The sequence below is a fragment of the Hemiscyllium ocellatum genome, chromosome 15, assembly GCF_020745735.1.
Source record: "Hemiscyllium ocellatum isolate sHemOce1 chromosome 15, sHemOce1.pat.X.cur, whole genome shotgun sequence".
Lineage (NCBI taxonomy): Eukaryota > Metazoa > Chordata > Chondrichthyes > Orectolobiformes > Hemiscylliidae > Hemiscyllium > Hemiscyllium ocellatum.
The window spans coordinates 51233211-51253306 of record NC_083415.1 but is presented as its reverse complement, the minus strand read 5'-3'; the positions used below and the strand labels follow the sequence as shown (position 1 = coordinate 51253306).

General features: G+C 40.7%; 1 protein-coding gene across 1 annotated transcript in view; it reads right to left on the bottom strand.

Moving 5' to 3' along the window:
* The window catches only part of LOC132822978 (eyes absent homolog 1-like), a 259480-nt gene that overhangs the window by 141846 nt on the left and 97538 nt on the right, over positions 1-20096 (bottom strand). Inside the window, exons 4-6 of the mRNA XM_060836459.1 lie at positions 19066-19129; positions 13937-14076; positions 10662-10784 (exon numbers count right to left, since the gene is read on the bottom strand). Of these exons, the coding sequence (XP_060692442.1) occupies positions 10662-10784; positions 13937-14076; positions 19066-19129 (327 nt within the window). The remainder of the gene's footprint in view (positions 1-10661; positions 10785-13936; positions 14077-19065; positions 19130-20096) is intronic.

Genomic DNA, 20096 nt, shown 5'->3' with positions numbered 1-20096 from the left:
ATTTGGTGACCGTTGAAAATGTGTTGCTGGTTAAAGCACAGCAGGTCAGGCAGCATCCAAGGAATAGGAAATTCGACATTTCAGGCATAAGTCCTTCATCAGGAATGAGGAGAGGGTGCCAGGCAGGTTAAGATAAAAGGTAGGGAGGAGGGACTTGGGGGAGGGGCGATGGAGATGTGATAGGTGGAAGGAGGTCAAGGTGAGGGTGATAGGCCGGAGTGGGGTGGGTGCGGAGAGGTTAGGAAGAAAATTGCAGGTTAGGAGGGCGGTGCTGAGTTGAGGGAACTGACTGAGACAAGGTGGGGGGAGGGGAAATGAGGAAACTGGAGAAATCTGAGTTCATCCCTTGTGGTTGGAGGGTTCCCAGGCGGAAGATGAGGCGTTCTTCCTCCAACCGTCGTGTTGTTATGTTTTGCCTGTGGAGGAGTCCAAGGACCTGCATGTCCTCGGTGGAGTGGGAGGGAGAGTTAAAGTGTTGAGCCACGGGGTGGTTGGGTTGGTTTGTCCGGGCGTCCCTGAGGTGTTCTCTGAAGCGTTCCGCAAGTAAGCGGCCCGTCTCCCCAATGTAGAGGAGGCCACATCGGGTGCAGCGGATGCAATAGATGATGTGTGTGGAGGTACAGGTGAACTTGTGGTGGATATGGAAGGATCCCTTGGGGCCTTGGAGGGAAGTGAGGGAGGAGGTGTTGGCGCAAGTTTTACATTTCCTGCGGTTGCAGGGGAAGGTGCCGGGAGTGGAGGTTGGGTTGGTGGGGGGTGTGGACCTGACGAGGGAGTCACGAAGGGAGTGGTCTTTGCGGAACGCTGATAGGGGAGGGAGGGAAATATATCCCTGGTGGTGGGGTCCGTTTGGAGGTGGTGGAAATGACGGCGGATGATACGCTGTATACGGAGGTTGATGGGGTGGTAGGTGAGAACCAGTGGGGTTCTGTCTTGGTGGTGGTTGGAGGGGCGGGCTCAAGGGCGGAGGAGCAGGAAGTGGAGGAGATGCGGTGGAGGGCATCGTCGATCATGTTTGGGGGGAATCTGCGGTTCTTGAAGAAGGAGGCCATCTGGGTTGTGCGGTGTTGGAACTGGTCCTCCTGGGAGCAGATGCGGCGGAGACGAAGGAATTGGGAATATGGGATGGCGTTATTACAGGGGGCAGGGTGGGAGGAGGTGTAGTCCAGGTAGCTGTGGGAGTCAGTCGGTTTATAGTAGATGTCTGTGTTAAGTCGGTCGCCCGAGATAGAAATGGAAAGGTCTACGAAGGGGAGGGAGGAGTCTGAGACAGTCCAGGTGAATTTGAGGTCGGGATGGAAGGTGTTAGTAAAGTTGATGAACTGTTCAACCTCCTCGTGGGAGCACGAGGCAGCGCCGATACAGTCATCGATGTAGCGGAGGAAAAGGTGGGGGGTGGTGCCAGTGTAGTTGCGGAAGATGGACTGTTCCACATATCCTACGAAGAGACAGGCATAGCTGGGACCCATGCGGGTGCCCATGGCAACTCCTTTAGTTTGGAGGAAGTGGGAGGATTGAAAAGAGAAGTTATTCAGGGTGAGGACCAGTTCAGTCAGTCGAAGGAGGGTGTCAGTGGAAGGGTACTGGTTGGTACGGTGGGAAAGGAAGAAGCGGAGGGCTTTGGTGACCAACCAGTCATTGGGATGTACAGTCTACATACCTGGCATCACACTGGCTCTGAAATTCATATTATTTTGCTCATTTATGTGGCAGGCAAAATATCCTTTTGACTGCAGCATCATGTTAATGGTTAATACCACGTGCATTTATTGCATAGCAATAGTGTGAGCTGGCTGGTTTCACCCGCTGCTCAAATCTTTGAGACAGCTTCCCCTTGCAGGGTAAACTGAAATAGACTGTGTATTTTTCAACCAAAGATGGCAGCTATGAGCCCTTTCATGAGTCTGAATTACCCTGATGGGTGCAAGAAGAAATGCTTTTGGTTTGTGATCCTTTTTAGTCATATTCAAGTGTATTCATCCTTTTTCTTTAAAATAGTTATCCAAGCTAACATTAATTATTTTTGATCCGATTCTTTTCTATATTTCTATTACTCAATTAAAAAATACTTTTTAAAAAATCTTGAGAGTTCCTTGCATTTCTACCTCAAAACCCTACTTCCTGTTGTGACATGGTTTTTGAACAACCATTTCTATGTTGCTACATTAATGACGAAATCTATCAACGTGACTTGTCTATTTACAGCAATGAATGACCCTGGTCACCTTGATGAAAAAAACTGAACTACCACAAAGTTATTGCAAGAGTCAAAAACTGTTCTACTTTTGTCGTGTTGTTCCCCAATTAGTTGATGAGGTGTACAGGCTGAACTATATTTTTAAAAGCTGTAAATGAGTTTTCATGCTGTTTTGTTGCTTATACATACTTTATACGGATTTAATGCTAATATTTACTGCAATGAGAATCCAAGAAGTAGACACAGGAAACTTGTATATAACTCATTTCACATATCACTGAAGCAACATATTTTTAAAGGTACAACGGTGGTGCATCTGTTTTTGAGGGAATTCTGACCCAACTCAGTATTTCCACTTCCATGTAGTTTGTTGGTTACCAAAAGGATAACATTACACTAAAAATCCCCTCACACTCCATTAAATTTGACTGTGAATGGATTGACATGGAATCCTATGCAACGCCAGAGATCTCTGTTTCTACCCAATATGATAAACTTTATTCTGCATCATCATCTTTATTTATTTATGATAACCCAAATTGAAATGTGGCTTATCATTACTTGCATGAACCCCAATGTAATTCAAAAATCCTTTAATATAGAACTCTAAGTAGCTTCTGAAAATCACCAGGTAAAAGATGTTAGGAACAAGAGGGCAGCACACCAGGTGTCCACCCTTCATATTTAGTCTTGGAGTTTCTGGAGCTTTCCTTGGTGGAAGAGCTTGCATCCGTGGCTGGTGTAGAATAAAATTACAGGATGAAATTCCACACTGGCCCCATTTGCGTATGCATGTTGTCAGGCATACATGCCATAAAAAGATGATGGTTCTTCTTGGGCTAATGGCTGCCCTCAATTAAATTACATAGAGGACCAGGTAGTTAGGTTAGAAGATATGTATCTTACATTCCTTTTTAGCAGGTCTGTGAATTCCCTAACAACAACTGGATAGCACAGAGATGACAGCTGGTCTTCCATGAACACCTTTGTTTCCTGACACTAGACCACATTGGCAGAATTCTTTTGGCCTAGGGCTGGTTCACAAATAACTTGGATGCTGCTCAGCCTATAGAGGTTCAGTGCATTTCAGACATTCTGCATTTGTTCACTGTTGGTGCAGGAAGGAGCCAGGAAAATTGGCCTTGTGTCTCTCAGCTAGCTTCTACTCACTAAGACATTAAATTCACAAAGCATAATCTGTTGCTTTGAAACACAATTCAGATGTCACATTATGGCTTCTACCTGAGCAACGAACATTAAGAGCACTGATTTCTAGCAGGGCAGCATCAGAAACCTATTATAGATCTCAACATCTCCATGGTTAACAAGGGGGCAGGGGTCAGTCATGGTCCTTACTCCTGAGAGCTTTCAATGCATCATGTGGCTTAAATTTAGTGTTATGTCTCTCACATCAGGTGAAGACAAAATCAGGTTTGGAAGTGGTGTCCTCTGTGAATACATCTCCTTGCAGCACTCACTGTTTTCAAGGGATGATGACTTTCTGAATTTTAAAACACTGGGCTGGGTTTTCCCGAAGAAATAAGAGCCCAAATATGGCAGATTAGTATTTCAGGATTTCAGCTAGCAGATGAAGAATAGTTACTTGGGGAAAGTATAACTAGGGGCCAGCACCTATACAATTAACGTCCAGCTTTACAGAGTAAACATTTGAAGGATAACGCTTTTGATGTTGTTTTTATCATCAAACTATTAAATAGAATAGTCTTCATAAATCAAATGAACTTTGTGCAGTCCACAGTATCTTACAGTATTATTAGATGCAGGTAACGAAACATTTATTATTTATATGCACTTTAGAATTAATACATGGCAACTTAATTATATATGGATCCTAAGAAGATGTTTTCCTTATGCCAATATAATCATTTTGTTTTCTCATGTGTACTCAGACAAAGAAAGAGCTTACACTTATATAGCAACTTTCACAAAGTCAGAGCATCCCAAACCACTTCACAACACGCAGTACGTGTAAAGTTTAATTTCTTGTGGGAAATGTGACAACCCAGCATCCACACAGCAAGACCACACAAACGGCAATGTGATAGCACCTAGCAAATCTGTTTCCAAGTGCTGTCAGATAAGAGAGAAATTTACATGGTTCTTATCTGCTATCTTGACAACTGTAAATTTCAGCTCCAACTGGCTGATTATTAGTTAAAACTAAAGCTATTTGGTAGCTTGAATGAGGGCCTCTTATTCTAGTAGCACTGATTTATGTAAAATTACTAAAACAGCAATGAATTCAGACCCACACAAGCACAATGGATAGAGTAGTCACTTCATCATTTGCAATTGGAAGCTGTTATTGAAAAGCTGAGAGTTGTTAACTGTGACATTGCACACCTGGTGTTGTGGCAGCTTTGTACAATGGGGTTTAAATTAACTCAGCCAAGTGGAGGCATGTAACGCATTATTACTCACTGTTTGTGTGGGTGTAAATTCCGAACAAAACTAAAAAGAAAATGAGCTAATTTCATGTGTTGGCCAATGTGCCCCTCACAAGGAGCCTATATTTCTTTCATCTTTAGCCAACTCAGACAGACAGATCAGTTTTATTTTCATTATAAAACCGATGTTTTTTACCCCCCATTTGCTTTTGGAATGTGGCTGCCATTTTAGACTCACTGCAAATTGAAAGTTTGCTTCCTTCTCATGAGTAGCTTTTTAGATTGATGACATTTGAGGAACAAACCTACATCATAAGTGGGTCTGCCACTGCTTTTGGACTTGCTCAAGAGCTTGGAAATTAAGTGTATTAAAATACTAATCTTATATTTATTGCATTGCAGATGCTGCTCCTAATGGGTTAAAATTAAGGTTTAAGGAAGTGAAAAAAGTCATAGCTTTGATGCTAGCTTGTGTTAAATTAGTTGATTTCAACTAAAGCAGTGGCTATGGTGTTACAATAGCCCTGGGAGTTCACAGTTAACCTAAGAATAGATGAAACAGGATCAGTAGTAGGCAATTTGGCTCCATGAGCCTTCCATCATTCAATACGATCGCAGCTGATAGGAACGTGGAACTACCTGCCTATCCCCCATAACCTTAAGTCTCTTGTTAATCAAATATCTGTCTAACTCAGTTTGAATATATTCAATAACTAGCTGCCACAGGTGGGATACAGAATCCTAAGATTCATCATCTGATGACAGAAGAAATCCTTCTAGGCAAAAGTGAGGACTGCAGATGCTGGCAGCCAGAGCTTAGATCAGACTGGTTCTGGTAAAGCACAGCCGGTCAGGCAGGATTCGGGAAGCAGGAAAATCAACATTTCGGGCAAAAGCCCTTCATCAGGAATAGAGGCAGGAAGCTTCCAGGGTGGAGAGCTCTGCCTCAATTCCTGATGAAGGGCTTTTGCCCAAAATGTCGATTTTCCTGCTCCTCGGATGCTGCCTGACCTGCTGTGCTTTACCAGCACCACTCTGATCTAAACATTAGAAATTCTTCCACAACTCCATCTTAAATGAGAGATCGCTTAGTCTGAAACTGATGCAGTTAATTCTAAATTCTCTCATGAAAGGAATCATGCTTTCGGCAACCACCCTGTTAAGCCTCTGAAACATCGGAAAGTGTGGCTCTCCAGCTCCTAATCCCCTCCCCCACCTTTGAATACTCCTTCAATTCTCAATGTATAGGTTCACGTGTTAAGAATTAAATCGATAAATTTTTAATCTCGCAAGGAAGTAAGGGCTACAGGGAGTGTGCGGGAAAGTGATATTGAAAGGTCCATCAGCCATGACTGAATGGCAGAGTGGACTCGATGGGCTGAATGGCCTTACTTCCACTCCTATGTATCAAGTCATATGGAAAAATAGCCATTAAGTAAGTTGCAGAAGTTTGCCCTGTATCTGGGACAATATGTCTTGAACAGAAATCTATATCTCAGGACAAGGGGAATATAGGCTGAAAGAAAGGGACAATCTCATGAAGCCTAAAGGTTTTAAATTCATGATGTCGAGTATGCAATTTAAATTTTAAATTGAGTATTCAGCTATCTTTTTTGTAAGTGCTGATTGACTGCTATGCCTTCTGCACGTTTCCTGGTCTTTAGACAACAGCAATCTTTAATGCTGGCTGGTGAGAGTTTAGTTAAAATATTTGGAATCAGAAATGTAGTCAATACCCCATGTTCTCCCGTGTCTGGGGCTACTTAGTTGATTCACCACACCATTTTACACTGTTAAACCATGTTCCCCATTTAAATGGGAAGACTGATATATTTTCATGAGGAGTTGAATTGGTTCTGTTTTCCCACCTCTAACCTGGGATTAACTGCCGCATCAGGACTCGTTGACAATAAAAGAACAGAGTTATTGGTACATGCAAGTTTGTGTATACTAGGTATCTCAAGCCTGGAGAAATGGGGCAAATTAGCAGCAGGAATGACATCCAGCTGTGAAACCAGCTGCCGAATCAAAAAATGATGGTTGACATGAAGGTGACTAACTAATATTATGGCAACCTGTAACATGGGAGGAAAGGAACTGACCATTGCTGGATTTTACAGGAAATTAACTGGCAATTCACAATTTTTGTACAGTATAAATGATACCTAATTTGTTTTTTCAGTCTTTTCTGTACTTTTATGTCTCAGCATGCACATTGAAGCAGTTGGAATTTTGTTGGGTTTCACCAGTACAGGCACAATCATAATTTTATTGTTTTCAACAGTTGACTGAATGTATCAGAGAGGGATTGCCTGAATTTATTCAGGGGGTTCAGGAAATCTTCCATATCTGACTAGAAACATAAGTTTGATTTTAATGTTGTGAATTCTTGAATTTTATCAGGCTTAACACTGAACCTGTAAAGCTAGTGTTCTGTTTGATATAGGAACACGTTAGGCATCTCATCACATTGATATGAAATGGATGTGTATTGTTTGGACAGTTACTCAATGAATCCTTAAATGGCTGTGGAACAAAGGTTTCAAAATTAACTGTTTAAGTACCTTGGAACATTTCACTACACTAAGGGCAATATATAAATATAATTTGTCTCCATTTTATTTTTTGCTGATATTCATACTAATCCAAGAAAATATAACACAATGGTAATATACAATGCGTTGAAAAACTAGGTGGAAATTTGTTATTCTTTATTTAACTTGTCCATTGTATTTAATGACCTCAAGCCTGTTAAGCAAAGTTGGCCAAAATGTGTGGAAATGTATTAGCAAAACTGAAGTGAAATTACTGCTGGATTTGACTGGCTAATGAATATGCATCCTACTGTGTAAAAAGCTGGGAAAAGCATGCTGTAAAGACATTTTAGTTAATGAAGAATTCTAAATCAATCTAACACTATTTCTTTAAAGCTGTATTTGGAAATTAATGAGGGATGATTCTTTTGAGAGTGAGATATTTCCTAGGTTCTTAAGTAAATGTTTGATGATGATGTTGCATAAGGTAATAGTTCTGAAATGGTTAATTCTGCAGACAACATTTATATGCACCCAACCTAATTCTATTGTAATGACTTGTGGGGAAAGGCTAACCAGTTCTGGATCTCGAAAATGACAGGTCTTCTCCTTTGTAACACGGTCTATCGTACCTGATTGGTCTTGTAGCCAATGCAATAAACTATGTATGGGTTGAATCAAGAGTCTCTTCCCATTAGACTGCTGAATGGTTTTCACCTTTCACACTAGACACAGCAGGACCTGTAGATCCTAACCACAAAAGGAGGATGGTGGCAGAAAATCTAGTTTATGGTGACCAAGAGTCCATCTAACTCATACAATATGCAGTCAGCGGTGGCTGTCTGAAAATTTAGTTTAACCACCTCAACAGGTGAGAGGAAAAGACTGAGTGAGAAACAGAGGAAAAAAAGAAACAGGGAGAGAATCAAACCAAGATTAAGAGACACCACTACGGTTGATGTTTCATTGGAGCTGTTCCCACTTGACTGCAGAACATCCATCAAAGTCTAGATGGATAAATAGCAGAACCTCAAACCCAGTGCCTCTCCAGTGATTTCTCACAGTAAGTTGAGAGTGTGGTGCTGGAAAAGCACAGCAGGTCAGGCAGCATGAGGAGCAGGAAAATCAACATTTCGGGCAAAAGCCCTTAATCAAAAAGGCTTTTGCCTGAAACATTGATTTTCCTGCTCCTCGGATGCTGCCTGAGCTGCTGTGCTTTTTCAGCACCACACCCTCGACTCTAATCTCCAGCATCTGCAACCCTCCCTTTTGCCTAGTTGATTTTTCCCACAGTGACCCTATCTGGGGGTTGAAAATTGCAAAGTGCGAACCAAGTGGGAATGGAAGGTGATGTAGAGTTCTGTGACTGCAAGCTGGAGTGGGAGTGAGAGCTCTTGGGGATGGGACAGGGACTTCAGCTATGTGGGATGGGCAAGCTATGTTTAAACGGCTGGCAAAGAAAGCACCTACCTTTTCACTGGTTTTGTTTTGAAGCTGCATTCAGGCCTCAGTCATTCAGCCCACACCCAGTGCAAAGAAATGCACATGATTTCCAGTACCTTGCAGCTGCTAGTTCTAGTAGACATTACTGCCATGGAGCTCATGAGCCCAAAATTTGACCTCAGGGCCCAAGCAAATTGTGACTACTGTGAGGGACAGGTGTGGCAGAAGGGTGGCATAAAGTGATTGAGATGGAACAAAGATTTCAAAATTAACTGTTTAAATACCTTGGAACATTTCACTACACTAAGGGCAATATATAAATGTAATTTGTTTCCATTTTACTTCTTTGCTGATATTCATACTAATCCAAGAAAATATAACACAATGATAACATATAATGCATTGGAAAACTAGGTGGAAATTTGTTATCCTTTATTTAACTTGTCCATTGTATTTAATGACCTCAAGTCTGTTAAGCAAAGTTGGCCAAAATGTGTGGAAATATATTAGCAAAACTGAAGTGAAATTACTGCTGGAATGGACTACCTAATGAATATGCATCCTACTGTGTATTCCTAAGTACCTAAATTCTATTGTATATTAATAAATTAATTACTTCTTAATTATGGAGTAATCACAGATAAGGAACATTACTCATGTTGCTTATTTTAAATGTTTTAAATGGTGGTGAAATAATTGATTGTTTCATATTATCTCTGTCTGTTATGCTCCATTTGAGAAGTATTTCTATTGTGCTTCAGAAGTGCTGCAAATAATTTGGCTGAATAGCAATGACGTAATGCAGAGTAGTTCTGGAAATTTCCATTTTCACATACTCTGAGCTGTAAATTCCATAGCTCATCTGTTATGAAGGCTATCTATCCCCTTCTCCGCAAAATTGCTCACCTTTCCCTTATCTCATCCCACGCCATTGAAACCACCACCATCCATGGCCTTGACTTCTCTAAGAAGATTTCTTGGTGGCTTTGTGAGCATTATCTTGAACTTAGTTAAAGTTCTACTGTCTGTACTGCAAATGTGTTGCTGGTCAAAGCACAGCAGGCCAGGCAGCATCTCAGGAATAGAGAATTCGACGTTTCGAGCATAAGCCCTTCATCAGGAATAAGAGAGAGAGAGCCAAGCAGGCTAAGATAAAAGGTAGGGAGGAGGGACTAGGGGGAGGGGCGATGGAGGTGGGATAGGTGGAAGGAGGTCAAGGTGAGGGTGATAGGCCGGAGTGGAGTGGGGGCGGAGAGGTCAGGAAGAGGATTGCAGGTTAGGAGGGCGGTGCTGAGTTGAGGGAACCGACTGATGCTCCTGACCTCTCCGCCCCCACCCCACTCCAGCCTATCACCCTCACCTTGACCTCCTTCCACCTATCCCACCTCCATCGCCCCTCCCCCTAGTCCCTCCTCCCTACCTTTTATCTTAGCCTGCTTGGCTCTCTCTTATTCCTGATGAAGGGCTTATGCTCGAAACGTCGAATTCTCTATTCCTGAGATGCTGCCTGGCCTGCTGTGCTTTGACCAGCAACACATTTGCAGCTGTGATCTCCAGCATCTGCAGACCTCATTTTTTACTTCTACTGTCTGTACACTATCTCCTATCATATCTTTCATCTCTGACCTCCAGTGAACTCAATGCATTGAATTCAAACTCCTTGTCCTAGTTTACAGATTTAAGCATGATCCCCATCTCTCTTTCAGCCCTCTATGGCTTAGCTGCCTTTGCGTCCTTCCTTCTTCCATTCTAATCCAGTAGCAAAGCTTTGGTTTTCTATTTTGAAGTGCTCTACTGAAAAGAATAAGTCACAATACCTCTCTTGCTAGTTCCAGAAGATCCCTGAATACCTACCTCTTTACCTTTGTCTTGAATCATCTTCACTGATGCTTCTGCTATTGTTTTCAGCAATTTGAAATATTGTGGGGTGTTTTACTATGATGAGAAAACCGCATAAATGAAAATTACTGATCTATGTTCATTAAGTCTTTATCCAGGATCAGGCTCACGGTCACTCTGAAAGTGCAATACAGATTTCTGGATAAACCAGTGATGGATATAGTTACAGCTGATACTGACCATGCATCTGGTAGCTGTAAGGTGCCTGGCCTGGTGATGGTGTACTGAAACTGGTGCCATAGCCAAGAAATCCCGTCTGTCCCGGAGAATGTGCCTGGCTCAGACCATCTTCTGTCTTGATGCCTAATTGATAGACACTTTGTTATTTCAGGAAGGCATGAACCAAACTGTTAATAAGTGCCTGTTCATAAATATACCTTGAAACATGCTTCAACTCTTTCAAAAGTAAACAAGATCAATTGGAAGCTACTTAACACCTTTGTTTTAAAATTGACAATGAGTAGATAATCCTGTTTGAAGAGAACTGATTCTTAAAATATTACATCTTTCCCCTAACATTTTCTTCAAACCAGTACAGCCATCCTACTAGACGTATTATATCGCTTGCCTGGCCTCTCAGTGGAGGTGTGAGGATATTAGTGCAGTGAAATCTGGTCTCTTTGGAGTATGTTTTGTAAATTAATCTGCCGCTGCTGATCAAGTGGCTTGAATTCTGGTGGAGGGGAGGAATTCTCTTTCATTTTACCTGATGCCTGCATACCCATAAGATGCGAAGACCATCCATGGCTGTCAAAAATTCACCTATCCCACAGAAAGGTGGAGTATGCGAATCATCCTTAAGACCTAACTGAGTGAAATGCAATCTGGTGGGTGTGGCTGACCAATCTGCATAGAAAAAGTGACAGAAATCATCCATTGTCTCTTTGAAGTAAAATCTCCCTATACATGTAGAATCAAGGAATGACATAGCACTGAAGGAGGCCATACAGCTAACTATGCCCGTACTAACTCTTTGCTCAGAGCTATTCAAATAATTCCAATTTTTGGCTCTTTCCCCAGAGCCTTTTTTTTCACCACTTCCAGTATTTATCCAATTTTCTTTTGAATGCTAATATTGAATCTGCTTTTATTGCCTTTGAGGCAGTACGTTCGACATTCCATATCTCATCCTTACTCTAATTCCTGCTGCTTGCACATTTCATGGGGTGGGTAATATTAAGGGGTAATGTATCCTCTTAAATATCTCTGTCTCTCTTTAACTGTACTCCTCCTTGATGATGAGAAAGGTTGTGGAATTCCAGACCCGATCTTGTGGACTGCCATGGAGACATGAGGCAGAACTGTAAGCAGTGAAAACCTACAGGTGGTCCAACTCTGTCAGAATTAAAGAGAAGCAAGTACAGCTGCATGTTGGCAAAATAACACACACAAAAAAAAAACAAATCCCAGCATAAAGCGCTACCCAATCACAGAAATAGTTCATGGAGCTCTCCACACTCTTCAGTCTCACACATTCCTCAATTCTGCCTGTCTCAGCTGTTGTCCACTGGCAGCAACTGTGTATACTAATCCTTAGACTAAATTAGCGAGTGTGCTGTGAATGTGAAAGTGGGAATCTCTGGACCAGTGGTACCTTATGTTACGACAGTGAACCCTTCTGCTAATTATACCACACATCCAGAAAAGCTCACCTCACCTCATAATCTGTTAAGGTATGAGTGACAGAGAATTTCCAATTCCATTATTTAAAGAAAATTAATATCAATTATTCCTTAACTCTAAAAGTAAACATTAAAAAACAATTATGCACACCTCTAAGCACCTCCCCTTCTCTTAACTGCTTGTTATCTGCCTCCAACTCAATAACAATATACTGTTCCAATAAAAACCCATATTAAGATTACATCAACTTAATTTCAAAACCACACAGTCTCCAGTGTCCTCCTTTCTTCGGCTGATGATTTACCTGGGTCGCCTTCTGTCTTTTACTGCAAAAATGTTTCATATGAGAAAGGTACCTTTGATAGAGAGGATTCTGAATAGCAGTCTCTCTCGATGGCAGTTACTCTCTGTCTAACTTTCAAACTGCCTGCTTCTTTTGCTCCCCCCAACAACGGATTGTCTCATTGATTCGATGATGGCAAAACAACAAATTCAAAATCGATTGGGTTTTAGTATCCTGGGGCATAATTTAAACTGATTGGTTAAATTTGAAATGTTGTCAAAATAGCAACTCAGGTTATATTACTTACAGTATGGAAACAGGCACCTCGGCCCAACAAGTCCACACCAACCAGCCGAAGCGCAACCTACCCAGACCATTCCCCTACATTTGCCATTTCACCTAACACTATGGGCAATTTAGCATGGCCAATTCACCTAACTTGCACATTTTTGGACTGTGGGAGGAAACCAGAGGAAACCCACACAGACACGGGGAGAATGTGCAAACTCCACACAGAGAGTTGCCTGAGGCGGGAATTGAACCCAAGTCTCTGGTGCCGGGAGGCAGCAGTGCTAACCTCTGTGCCACCGTGCCGCCCACTGTTTAACAGCCAAATGTTACGTATTTTCAATTTTCCAGTACATTGAGACTGCTAGCTAGTCATGTGACAGGCACTTGTAAGCTCCCAGTACAAAGCAGCATTCACTCTCTCAAAAGTACAGTACATGCCTTCAACTTCATAACACTTATCAAAATCTATGTAAATATTAACAATAGGATCTTGGTAGCTAGATTGCGGGAAGGTCCAAATGGTATGAGGAAAATCATAGAAAACAGGTAGAATTGGCTTCTGTCCAATTGTATCATTGCTAATTAATTGGTCCAGTTATGCATGACTCCATTCACAGATTTTAATGTTTATGTTCTAAATCTCTCTCAATTTTAGGCCTGCCTTTCACCTGAATCAGCCAACCTCAGTTTTGTCATTTTTTAAATCCTAAGTTAGGTACGTGCGTCAAATTTGTCAGCCTTGCTGCTAGCATGCTTCTTTTTGCCAATGATGTTGTGCCATCACTGTCTTTCCTCTCAAGGTGTGGTCAAAATGGGTTGTGAACTCATTCCATTATCTTGCTGTTTGGTAAGAGATGTGGCAGATTTCATGTGGCTCCAGCAAAGCAACAAAAGCACAGTACATCTTTCTTTCCCCTTTATTAATACATTTAAAATATTTAAGTCGGATGTTCGGAGTGCAATGGATGATCCCAAAACATTTGTGCATAGGCAGCAGGCATACAATTCCTCAAATGCTGTCTGCATATAACGTATCTTATTATCCCTGATTTTATTTCTAATGTTGAATCCTTAGAACACTTTGGAAAAGGATTGTTTAAATAATAGAATGTTGCCATCATTTCAGAGCTAAACTCTGCTTTATAAAGTATTCTTCTTCACATTTTGCAGTACATGGTGAGCCAATTAATTACTTTTATTAAAAGCAGAGTTTTTGTTTGAATTATCCTATCTGAACAGATATAACCTTTGTACTCACTGTAAGGTAATCCATAGGGTTGACTTGGTGGTGGGTAAGTAGCATAGGGAGCAGCTTGCTGAATCCCTGCTGTGTATTGTGTCTGTCCATAGGCCGCCATGGCGTGGAAGGAGGGTGTAGGAATAATGTGTGGATATGATCTGATTAGGATAAATAAAAGATAAACAAATCAACAGTATCTATTACATACACATGAACTATTTATATTTGTAAAGCACTTTAGAGCAATTAAATCATTGGTTGATGGAAAGGAGGTTTCTTTGGGTGATATGGGCATTTACTCTGTGACAGGAACTGTTGATGAGGGTTTAAAAATTCTAACTATAAAAGTAGAACATACACTCTTTTTCAAAGCAAGTCATCAAATGCACCCAGTCCATAACTTCAAGCTTGTAATGAGTTCAGACTTCTTTTATACTTGCGCTTATTTTTTTTACCATATTAACAGAACATCCCAAGTGCTAGCCTCCATATTTTGGCGTGCGTCCTTTCATTCAACATTATCACACACACACCTCAATGAAGTGAGGTTACACCCAAATGAATAATGTTACACATTCCTAAGAAAAACGTAATTTTCATTCTGGAAAATTCAGACAGGCAATAAGTGATCTGGAGTACCAATACAAGGAATCGACTAATGGGAAGGGCAGGTAGTGCAACCAGGAAAGGACTTTACCTGGACAATGGGAGGCAGATGGTGCAGGTCAAAATTGCAAGCATTAGATTAACAACATAGGCAGGAGAAACAATGCACAGAACAAACTTGGATTTGAGAAGGTACTAAAATATGAGAAACAGACTTATGTTGACAAAAGTGGTGGGATGGGAATACAAAAAGCACTTGAAGATACAAATATCGTCACAGAATAAAAAAAATAAACTTACAGGAAATATAAATGGATTATTGATCAGCAATTAGGAAAATACCAATCTTGACAATAACACTGAAGAAACAGTGCAATTTGCAAACAGACGGGAAACAAAAATGAAAATTGATTACAATACTGGTTCCTATTTAATAATCTCTCAGGTACAGAGGGCAACATGAATATTTCAGTCAAAAACTCCTGACTGTTCAAAATAAAAGATAGAAGATATAGTAGGGAGAGCCACTTTACAATCTAAATTAGACAAGATGCAAGAATGAAGCAGATAGAGAAAATAATATTCCCATTGTTGGAATGGTCAAACACCAGTAGTCAGTGATTTAAGGAGGTTGGAAAAAGAAGCATCAATGATGAGGAGAACTTTTTTATGCAGCAAGTGGTTAGAAAACAGAATTCACTGCAAGCCTGCCTGACTTTTGCATCAGAGTGTGTCTCTGGTTGTAGAAAAATCCAAGAAGCAGTCAGGAATCCCAAGTTAAATGATTCAGTGCCTTGACTGAAATTGGATTTTGGAGACCCTAGCATCTGAAATTCGAATTGGTGGAGATTTGATAGGGTAAGAGCAGATCTGTTGCTATTTATTTTCTTTTGGATAGCCAGTATACCCTTTTGGAGAGCTGAGGTACCCCTGCAATATGGTTATAGGACAGCGTTATTATGAGGGTCAGGAACTGTTCGGAGAGGTACCAAGTGCCCTTTGAGACTGTTAACTGCGCAAAGGATTGTGTGTAAAAAATGCATTAATCCCTGAATGGAATGGTCAGTAAGTGTCTAGAAATGTCAATGAATTTTGGCCTGTCAAACAAGTGTCAGTAAATTCTGTCGCATTATGTGCTTTTATTAATGAGAGTCCTTTTTTCAATACGGTGTAGCTGAAAATGTGTTGCTGGAAAAGCGCAGCAGGTCAGGCAGCATCCAAGGAGCAGGAAATTCGACGTTTCAGGCATAAGCCCTTCTTCAGGAAAGGCTTATGCCTGAAATGTCGAATTTCCTGTTCCTTGGATGCTGCCTGACCTGCTGCGCTTTTCCAGCAACACATTTTCAGCTCTGATCTCCAGCATCTGCAGACCTCACGTTCTCCTTCAATAGAGTGTAGTCTGGAATGTAGAACGTTAGGGAAGAATAACTTTTCTCTGATATGCATGAACACTTCTGGACACTCAAGCTGGCATGGCAGGTGAAGGGGAAAAGTAAGATGGGAGGAAGTATGAACTAAGTTACCCTAGAGGTAGAGGGCAATGGGGGAAAGGAGACAGCATCAAGTTGCATGGATTGACATAGGTAGGGCATGAGGTATGTGGGCAGATGAGAGGTTATGAGGGATGTATGGGATGAGGGTTGGGGAACATTTTACATTTTTCTCTTTTTTTAAAAAAGATAAGATATCCCTTTAAATCTGGTCCTGGAGTAACTTTGGTGGAGCCACAGAGTCCTTTATTAGAGGTAAAGCACCCTTTATGATTGTGAAAAGGTAGGCGTATATGGAAAACATGCATAAACCCATTGCGCCTGGAAAGTTGTCAAGGAACTTGAACTCCAAATATGTGGAGTTTTTTTTTAAAAAGGTGATTGGCATTCAACGCGCCTGCTCACAAAAAAACCTTATGTGGCCTGTTTCATTTTCAGGTGTCCTCGAAAGAACATTTTGATGGATACTTAAATGGGAACAGGGTGGCAGAGGGGTTATGAGAGAATATGTGGATTGGTGGAGCAGTCTAGGGAGGAAAGCTTGCGGCATGGAAAGCATATTGGACTGAGCTGGAGAGAGAGGTTTTTAGTCTTATATTTTATTTTTAACCTTTGATGACAATGCTGGTTCCTTAGATGGGCTGGTAGAAAACCCACTTCAGAAAGTAGCAGCCTCTTACACTCTTCATGGCGGTCCCAGTCCAACCTTCCCACCAGAAATACAAGGAGCCATTTTAAAAGATTGGGTTTGAGGAACCAACCTCAAAGCACCCAATGCAGGAACAAAAACCAAGGTTCGCATCTGTGGTGGAGTCAGATTCAATCATGGTTTACGAACATAAACTGGATCATTATGTGAAGAGAAAAAGCTTTGTAGAGCTGCACTGATAAACTGGCAGAGTGGCATTAGATGAGTTGCTTTTGCAGCGAGACAGCACAGACACAATAGACTGAATGGCCTCATTCTGTGTTGTAACCATTCTATGATTTTTGTCTCCATAAATTGATTACATTTGTGCCGATGTTTAAAACCTGCAGACTGAGGCTTGAAGTTTTGTAAAGAAGGAGATGGTTACATCATCCTCTGAGGATCTTAGCCAACATAGTGCTGGAACCCAGATTCCAGAAGTTCAGGCCTCAAACCCAGTTACTATTATTTTCACTGGGGAAAGGAGGAGAGTGGCAAAGGAACAGGAGCAGTTGTACTTTGGCCGTCTTTGACTCATAAACCCAGGGCACAGTTAAACAGCAGCTGCCTTCATTAGTGGGATGTCCAGAACATGACTTGCAGGCTCTATACTTTTCAGGAGAATGTCTAACACTACTGAAGTTCTTTGGAGTGGTAGACTACTTCAGGGGAGGTAAGGTACCCTTTAGGATGACAAAAAAAAAATCTGTGTAACTCTTTTGGAACTGTCAGCTGTCAAGTGATCATGGAAAAAAAATCAAGCTTTCATGATAACTGTCAAGCTGCCAAAGGAATTGTGAAATACATTGGAACTGTCAAGCTATCAAGACACCTAAATCTCCCATCTTTTAATGTCTTGACAATTAAAATCTCTGCAATGTAATAAAGTTGCATTTGCCACTTCATGCTGCTTACATAAGTCCCAGAACTATTTTTAAAGGATTTGTGCTGAACATCTGATTTCACAACCTGTAATTATCAGAGTCGAGTGCCTGTTGCTTTACAGTTTGAACTTCAGTTCTAAATGCTTGCAAAGTTTTTGAAATGGATTGATGAATTCATGTATTTGTTTTTATAATGGATTAAGTAGTTGAAGGAGGTTAAATGTAATAAATGGGTTTTTATCATTGCAAGTGGTTATTTTAAGATAGTGATGTCATTAATAGACAGTTAAGTATTTTTCATCTCAGTATGAATCCTGAGGTCTCTTCATGCTGTGTGAGCTGGTAAAGAATAGAATAGAGAAAGAGAATCATGAGAGGGAAGTATTAGTTGAGGCTACATTAGTACAGGCACTAAAAAGTATCATGGTATTGGATGGATAGAATAGTGCAGGTTGACAAAGAATACATGAGGGACCACGGGCTGCCACTAAAGGTGTGAGTAGCCATGTGTGAGGGGAGCATAGGTTAGCCTAGAGGATATCAGGAGTTGTGGACATGTAGCGAGGGGCTCATATTGACATGGTGGATATGTGGAGTGAGTGGGGGAGGCTGAGGGGGTTGAAGGCTGGAGGAATGTCTTTTGTTTTATTATTTTCCTGAAATAACCTTGACACCTGACAGCATCTGTGGTTACCTCAACCTGTTTCCGGTGGCATTAGGCCTGACTTCAGTTATCACACACTTTGCCAGAACCAACACTAGACCGTGTGCAGTGCACCTTCTCTTTAGTCAGGATTATGGACTTTGGGATTTTTCCTGACTTTGTGCTCCTTATATGGGAGCAGAAATTCTGGTCTAAGTTCCTAAATGGTCACCTAATGTTAATGGGTCAATTGTTCAGAGATGGTCTGAAATACAAACTTCAGAACTAAGACAAGCTATTGACAAAAATAAACTCTAATAGAAATGTATGACCAGCCAAGTAATCTTTATTCAGAAAATAGAATACAAGTTAACAGTTAGGTGGCAATTGAATAATTATTTATTTATGCTTTGTTAACTGATGAATGATCATGTTTTAATAAGATGGCGAGCAACCATTGGACAAGATAATTGGGCCATCATAAATTCTCAGTTTTCTTAGTCTATAGCAATGAAAATTGGATGGGTGCTACATGTACACTGTTAGATTACTGCCCAGATGAAGAAGATGAAATTAACTCTTGTGGATCCCAGTTACATGGTGTCAGCTCTGTAATTCTTGGCTTCCATACATGTACTCACATGATCTGATACTTTTAAATCTCTCATTGTTTAATAAATTTAAAGTGGGTCATCACAGAATGGGTCACATCACAGATGTAATTACTCTGTCTTCAGCAGCAAAGATAGCAATAGAAACATTAATACAATGATTAAGAATTTAAGTTACACTGCATTATCTAGATTAAAATTTAACATTTTGTACAATACACTTACTTTGAAGTATAAATCTGGGGCGAAAACTGGTGTGGTTGCCTTTTACTGAGATCACTGCTATTAGCTGTAAATGAAAACCAAGCAATTAGATAATGTAATGGACTCTTGAAAACAGAGACTTATAGAGATGCCTCCTACAGCATAGATAATAGTATGTTTTCACTAAATAAATGTTGATTGTCGTGAGTCTTGCCCCACAGGGCTTCATAATATGATTTGTTTACAATAAGTCCTATTTCATTTGCTAAAGTATTAATTAATTAGGTTGAAACGTAAACAATAGCAAATCAACTGTGGGTTTCAAATGCTGTATAGGTGGGACATTATGATATAGGCAACCGTGGCAGACAGGAAAGGGGAAAAAAAAACAGTATTGCCATGGCAACTGCTACAGTTGCAATAGAGTGCCTTTGTATTTTGTAAACATAGGATGATATGTAATTAGAATTACTGTGCATGCATATTGTAAAAGTGTTCCATTCACAAATTAAAATGATTAAATTCTGAATGGAGCTGCTCATTACACAACAACATTGAGATTTTTAAAATGATTTTTATGTTCATATTTGAAATATGTCTCACACTTTCAGTATAAATTATCTTTGGCTTATAAAGTAGAATTACAGTAGCCTCCAAAATGATTGAAAATGTGCTACATGAATTGGCAGAATATAGCTCAGGTGTGTAAAATTATTTTTGCAATTCAATAATTCTAAATCTGATAATGCTTAACTTGTAACAAATAATTTTTCTGGACTATATGTGCTGCGATTTCCTGCAGGCTTCAAGACCCCCAATGTCAGGAACAAGTGGAGGTCTGGAGTCTACAGTAGTTGAGGGTGAGATCAGTGCAGCAAAATGTTCAGACACAGATTTTAAATGGCTGAGCAAACATCCAAGGTAACCAGAAGGGTGCTTCATCATGGAGGGGAGAATTAAAGTAAAATCTCAGAGGGGCTTAGCCAGGAGACCCATCAAATGAGAAGGGGAGGCCTTGGTTGGAAGCATGTGGACTAGTTGGCGTGACTCCC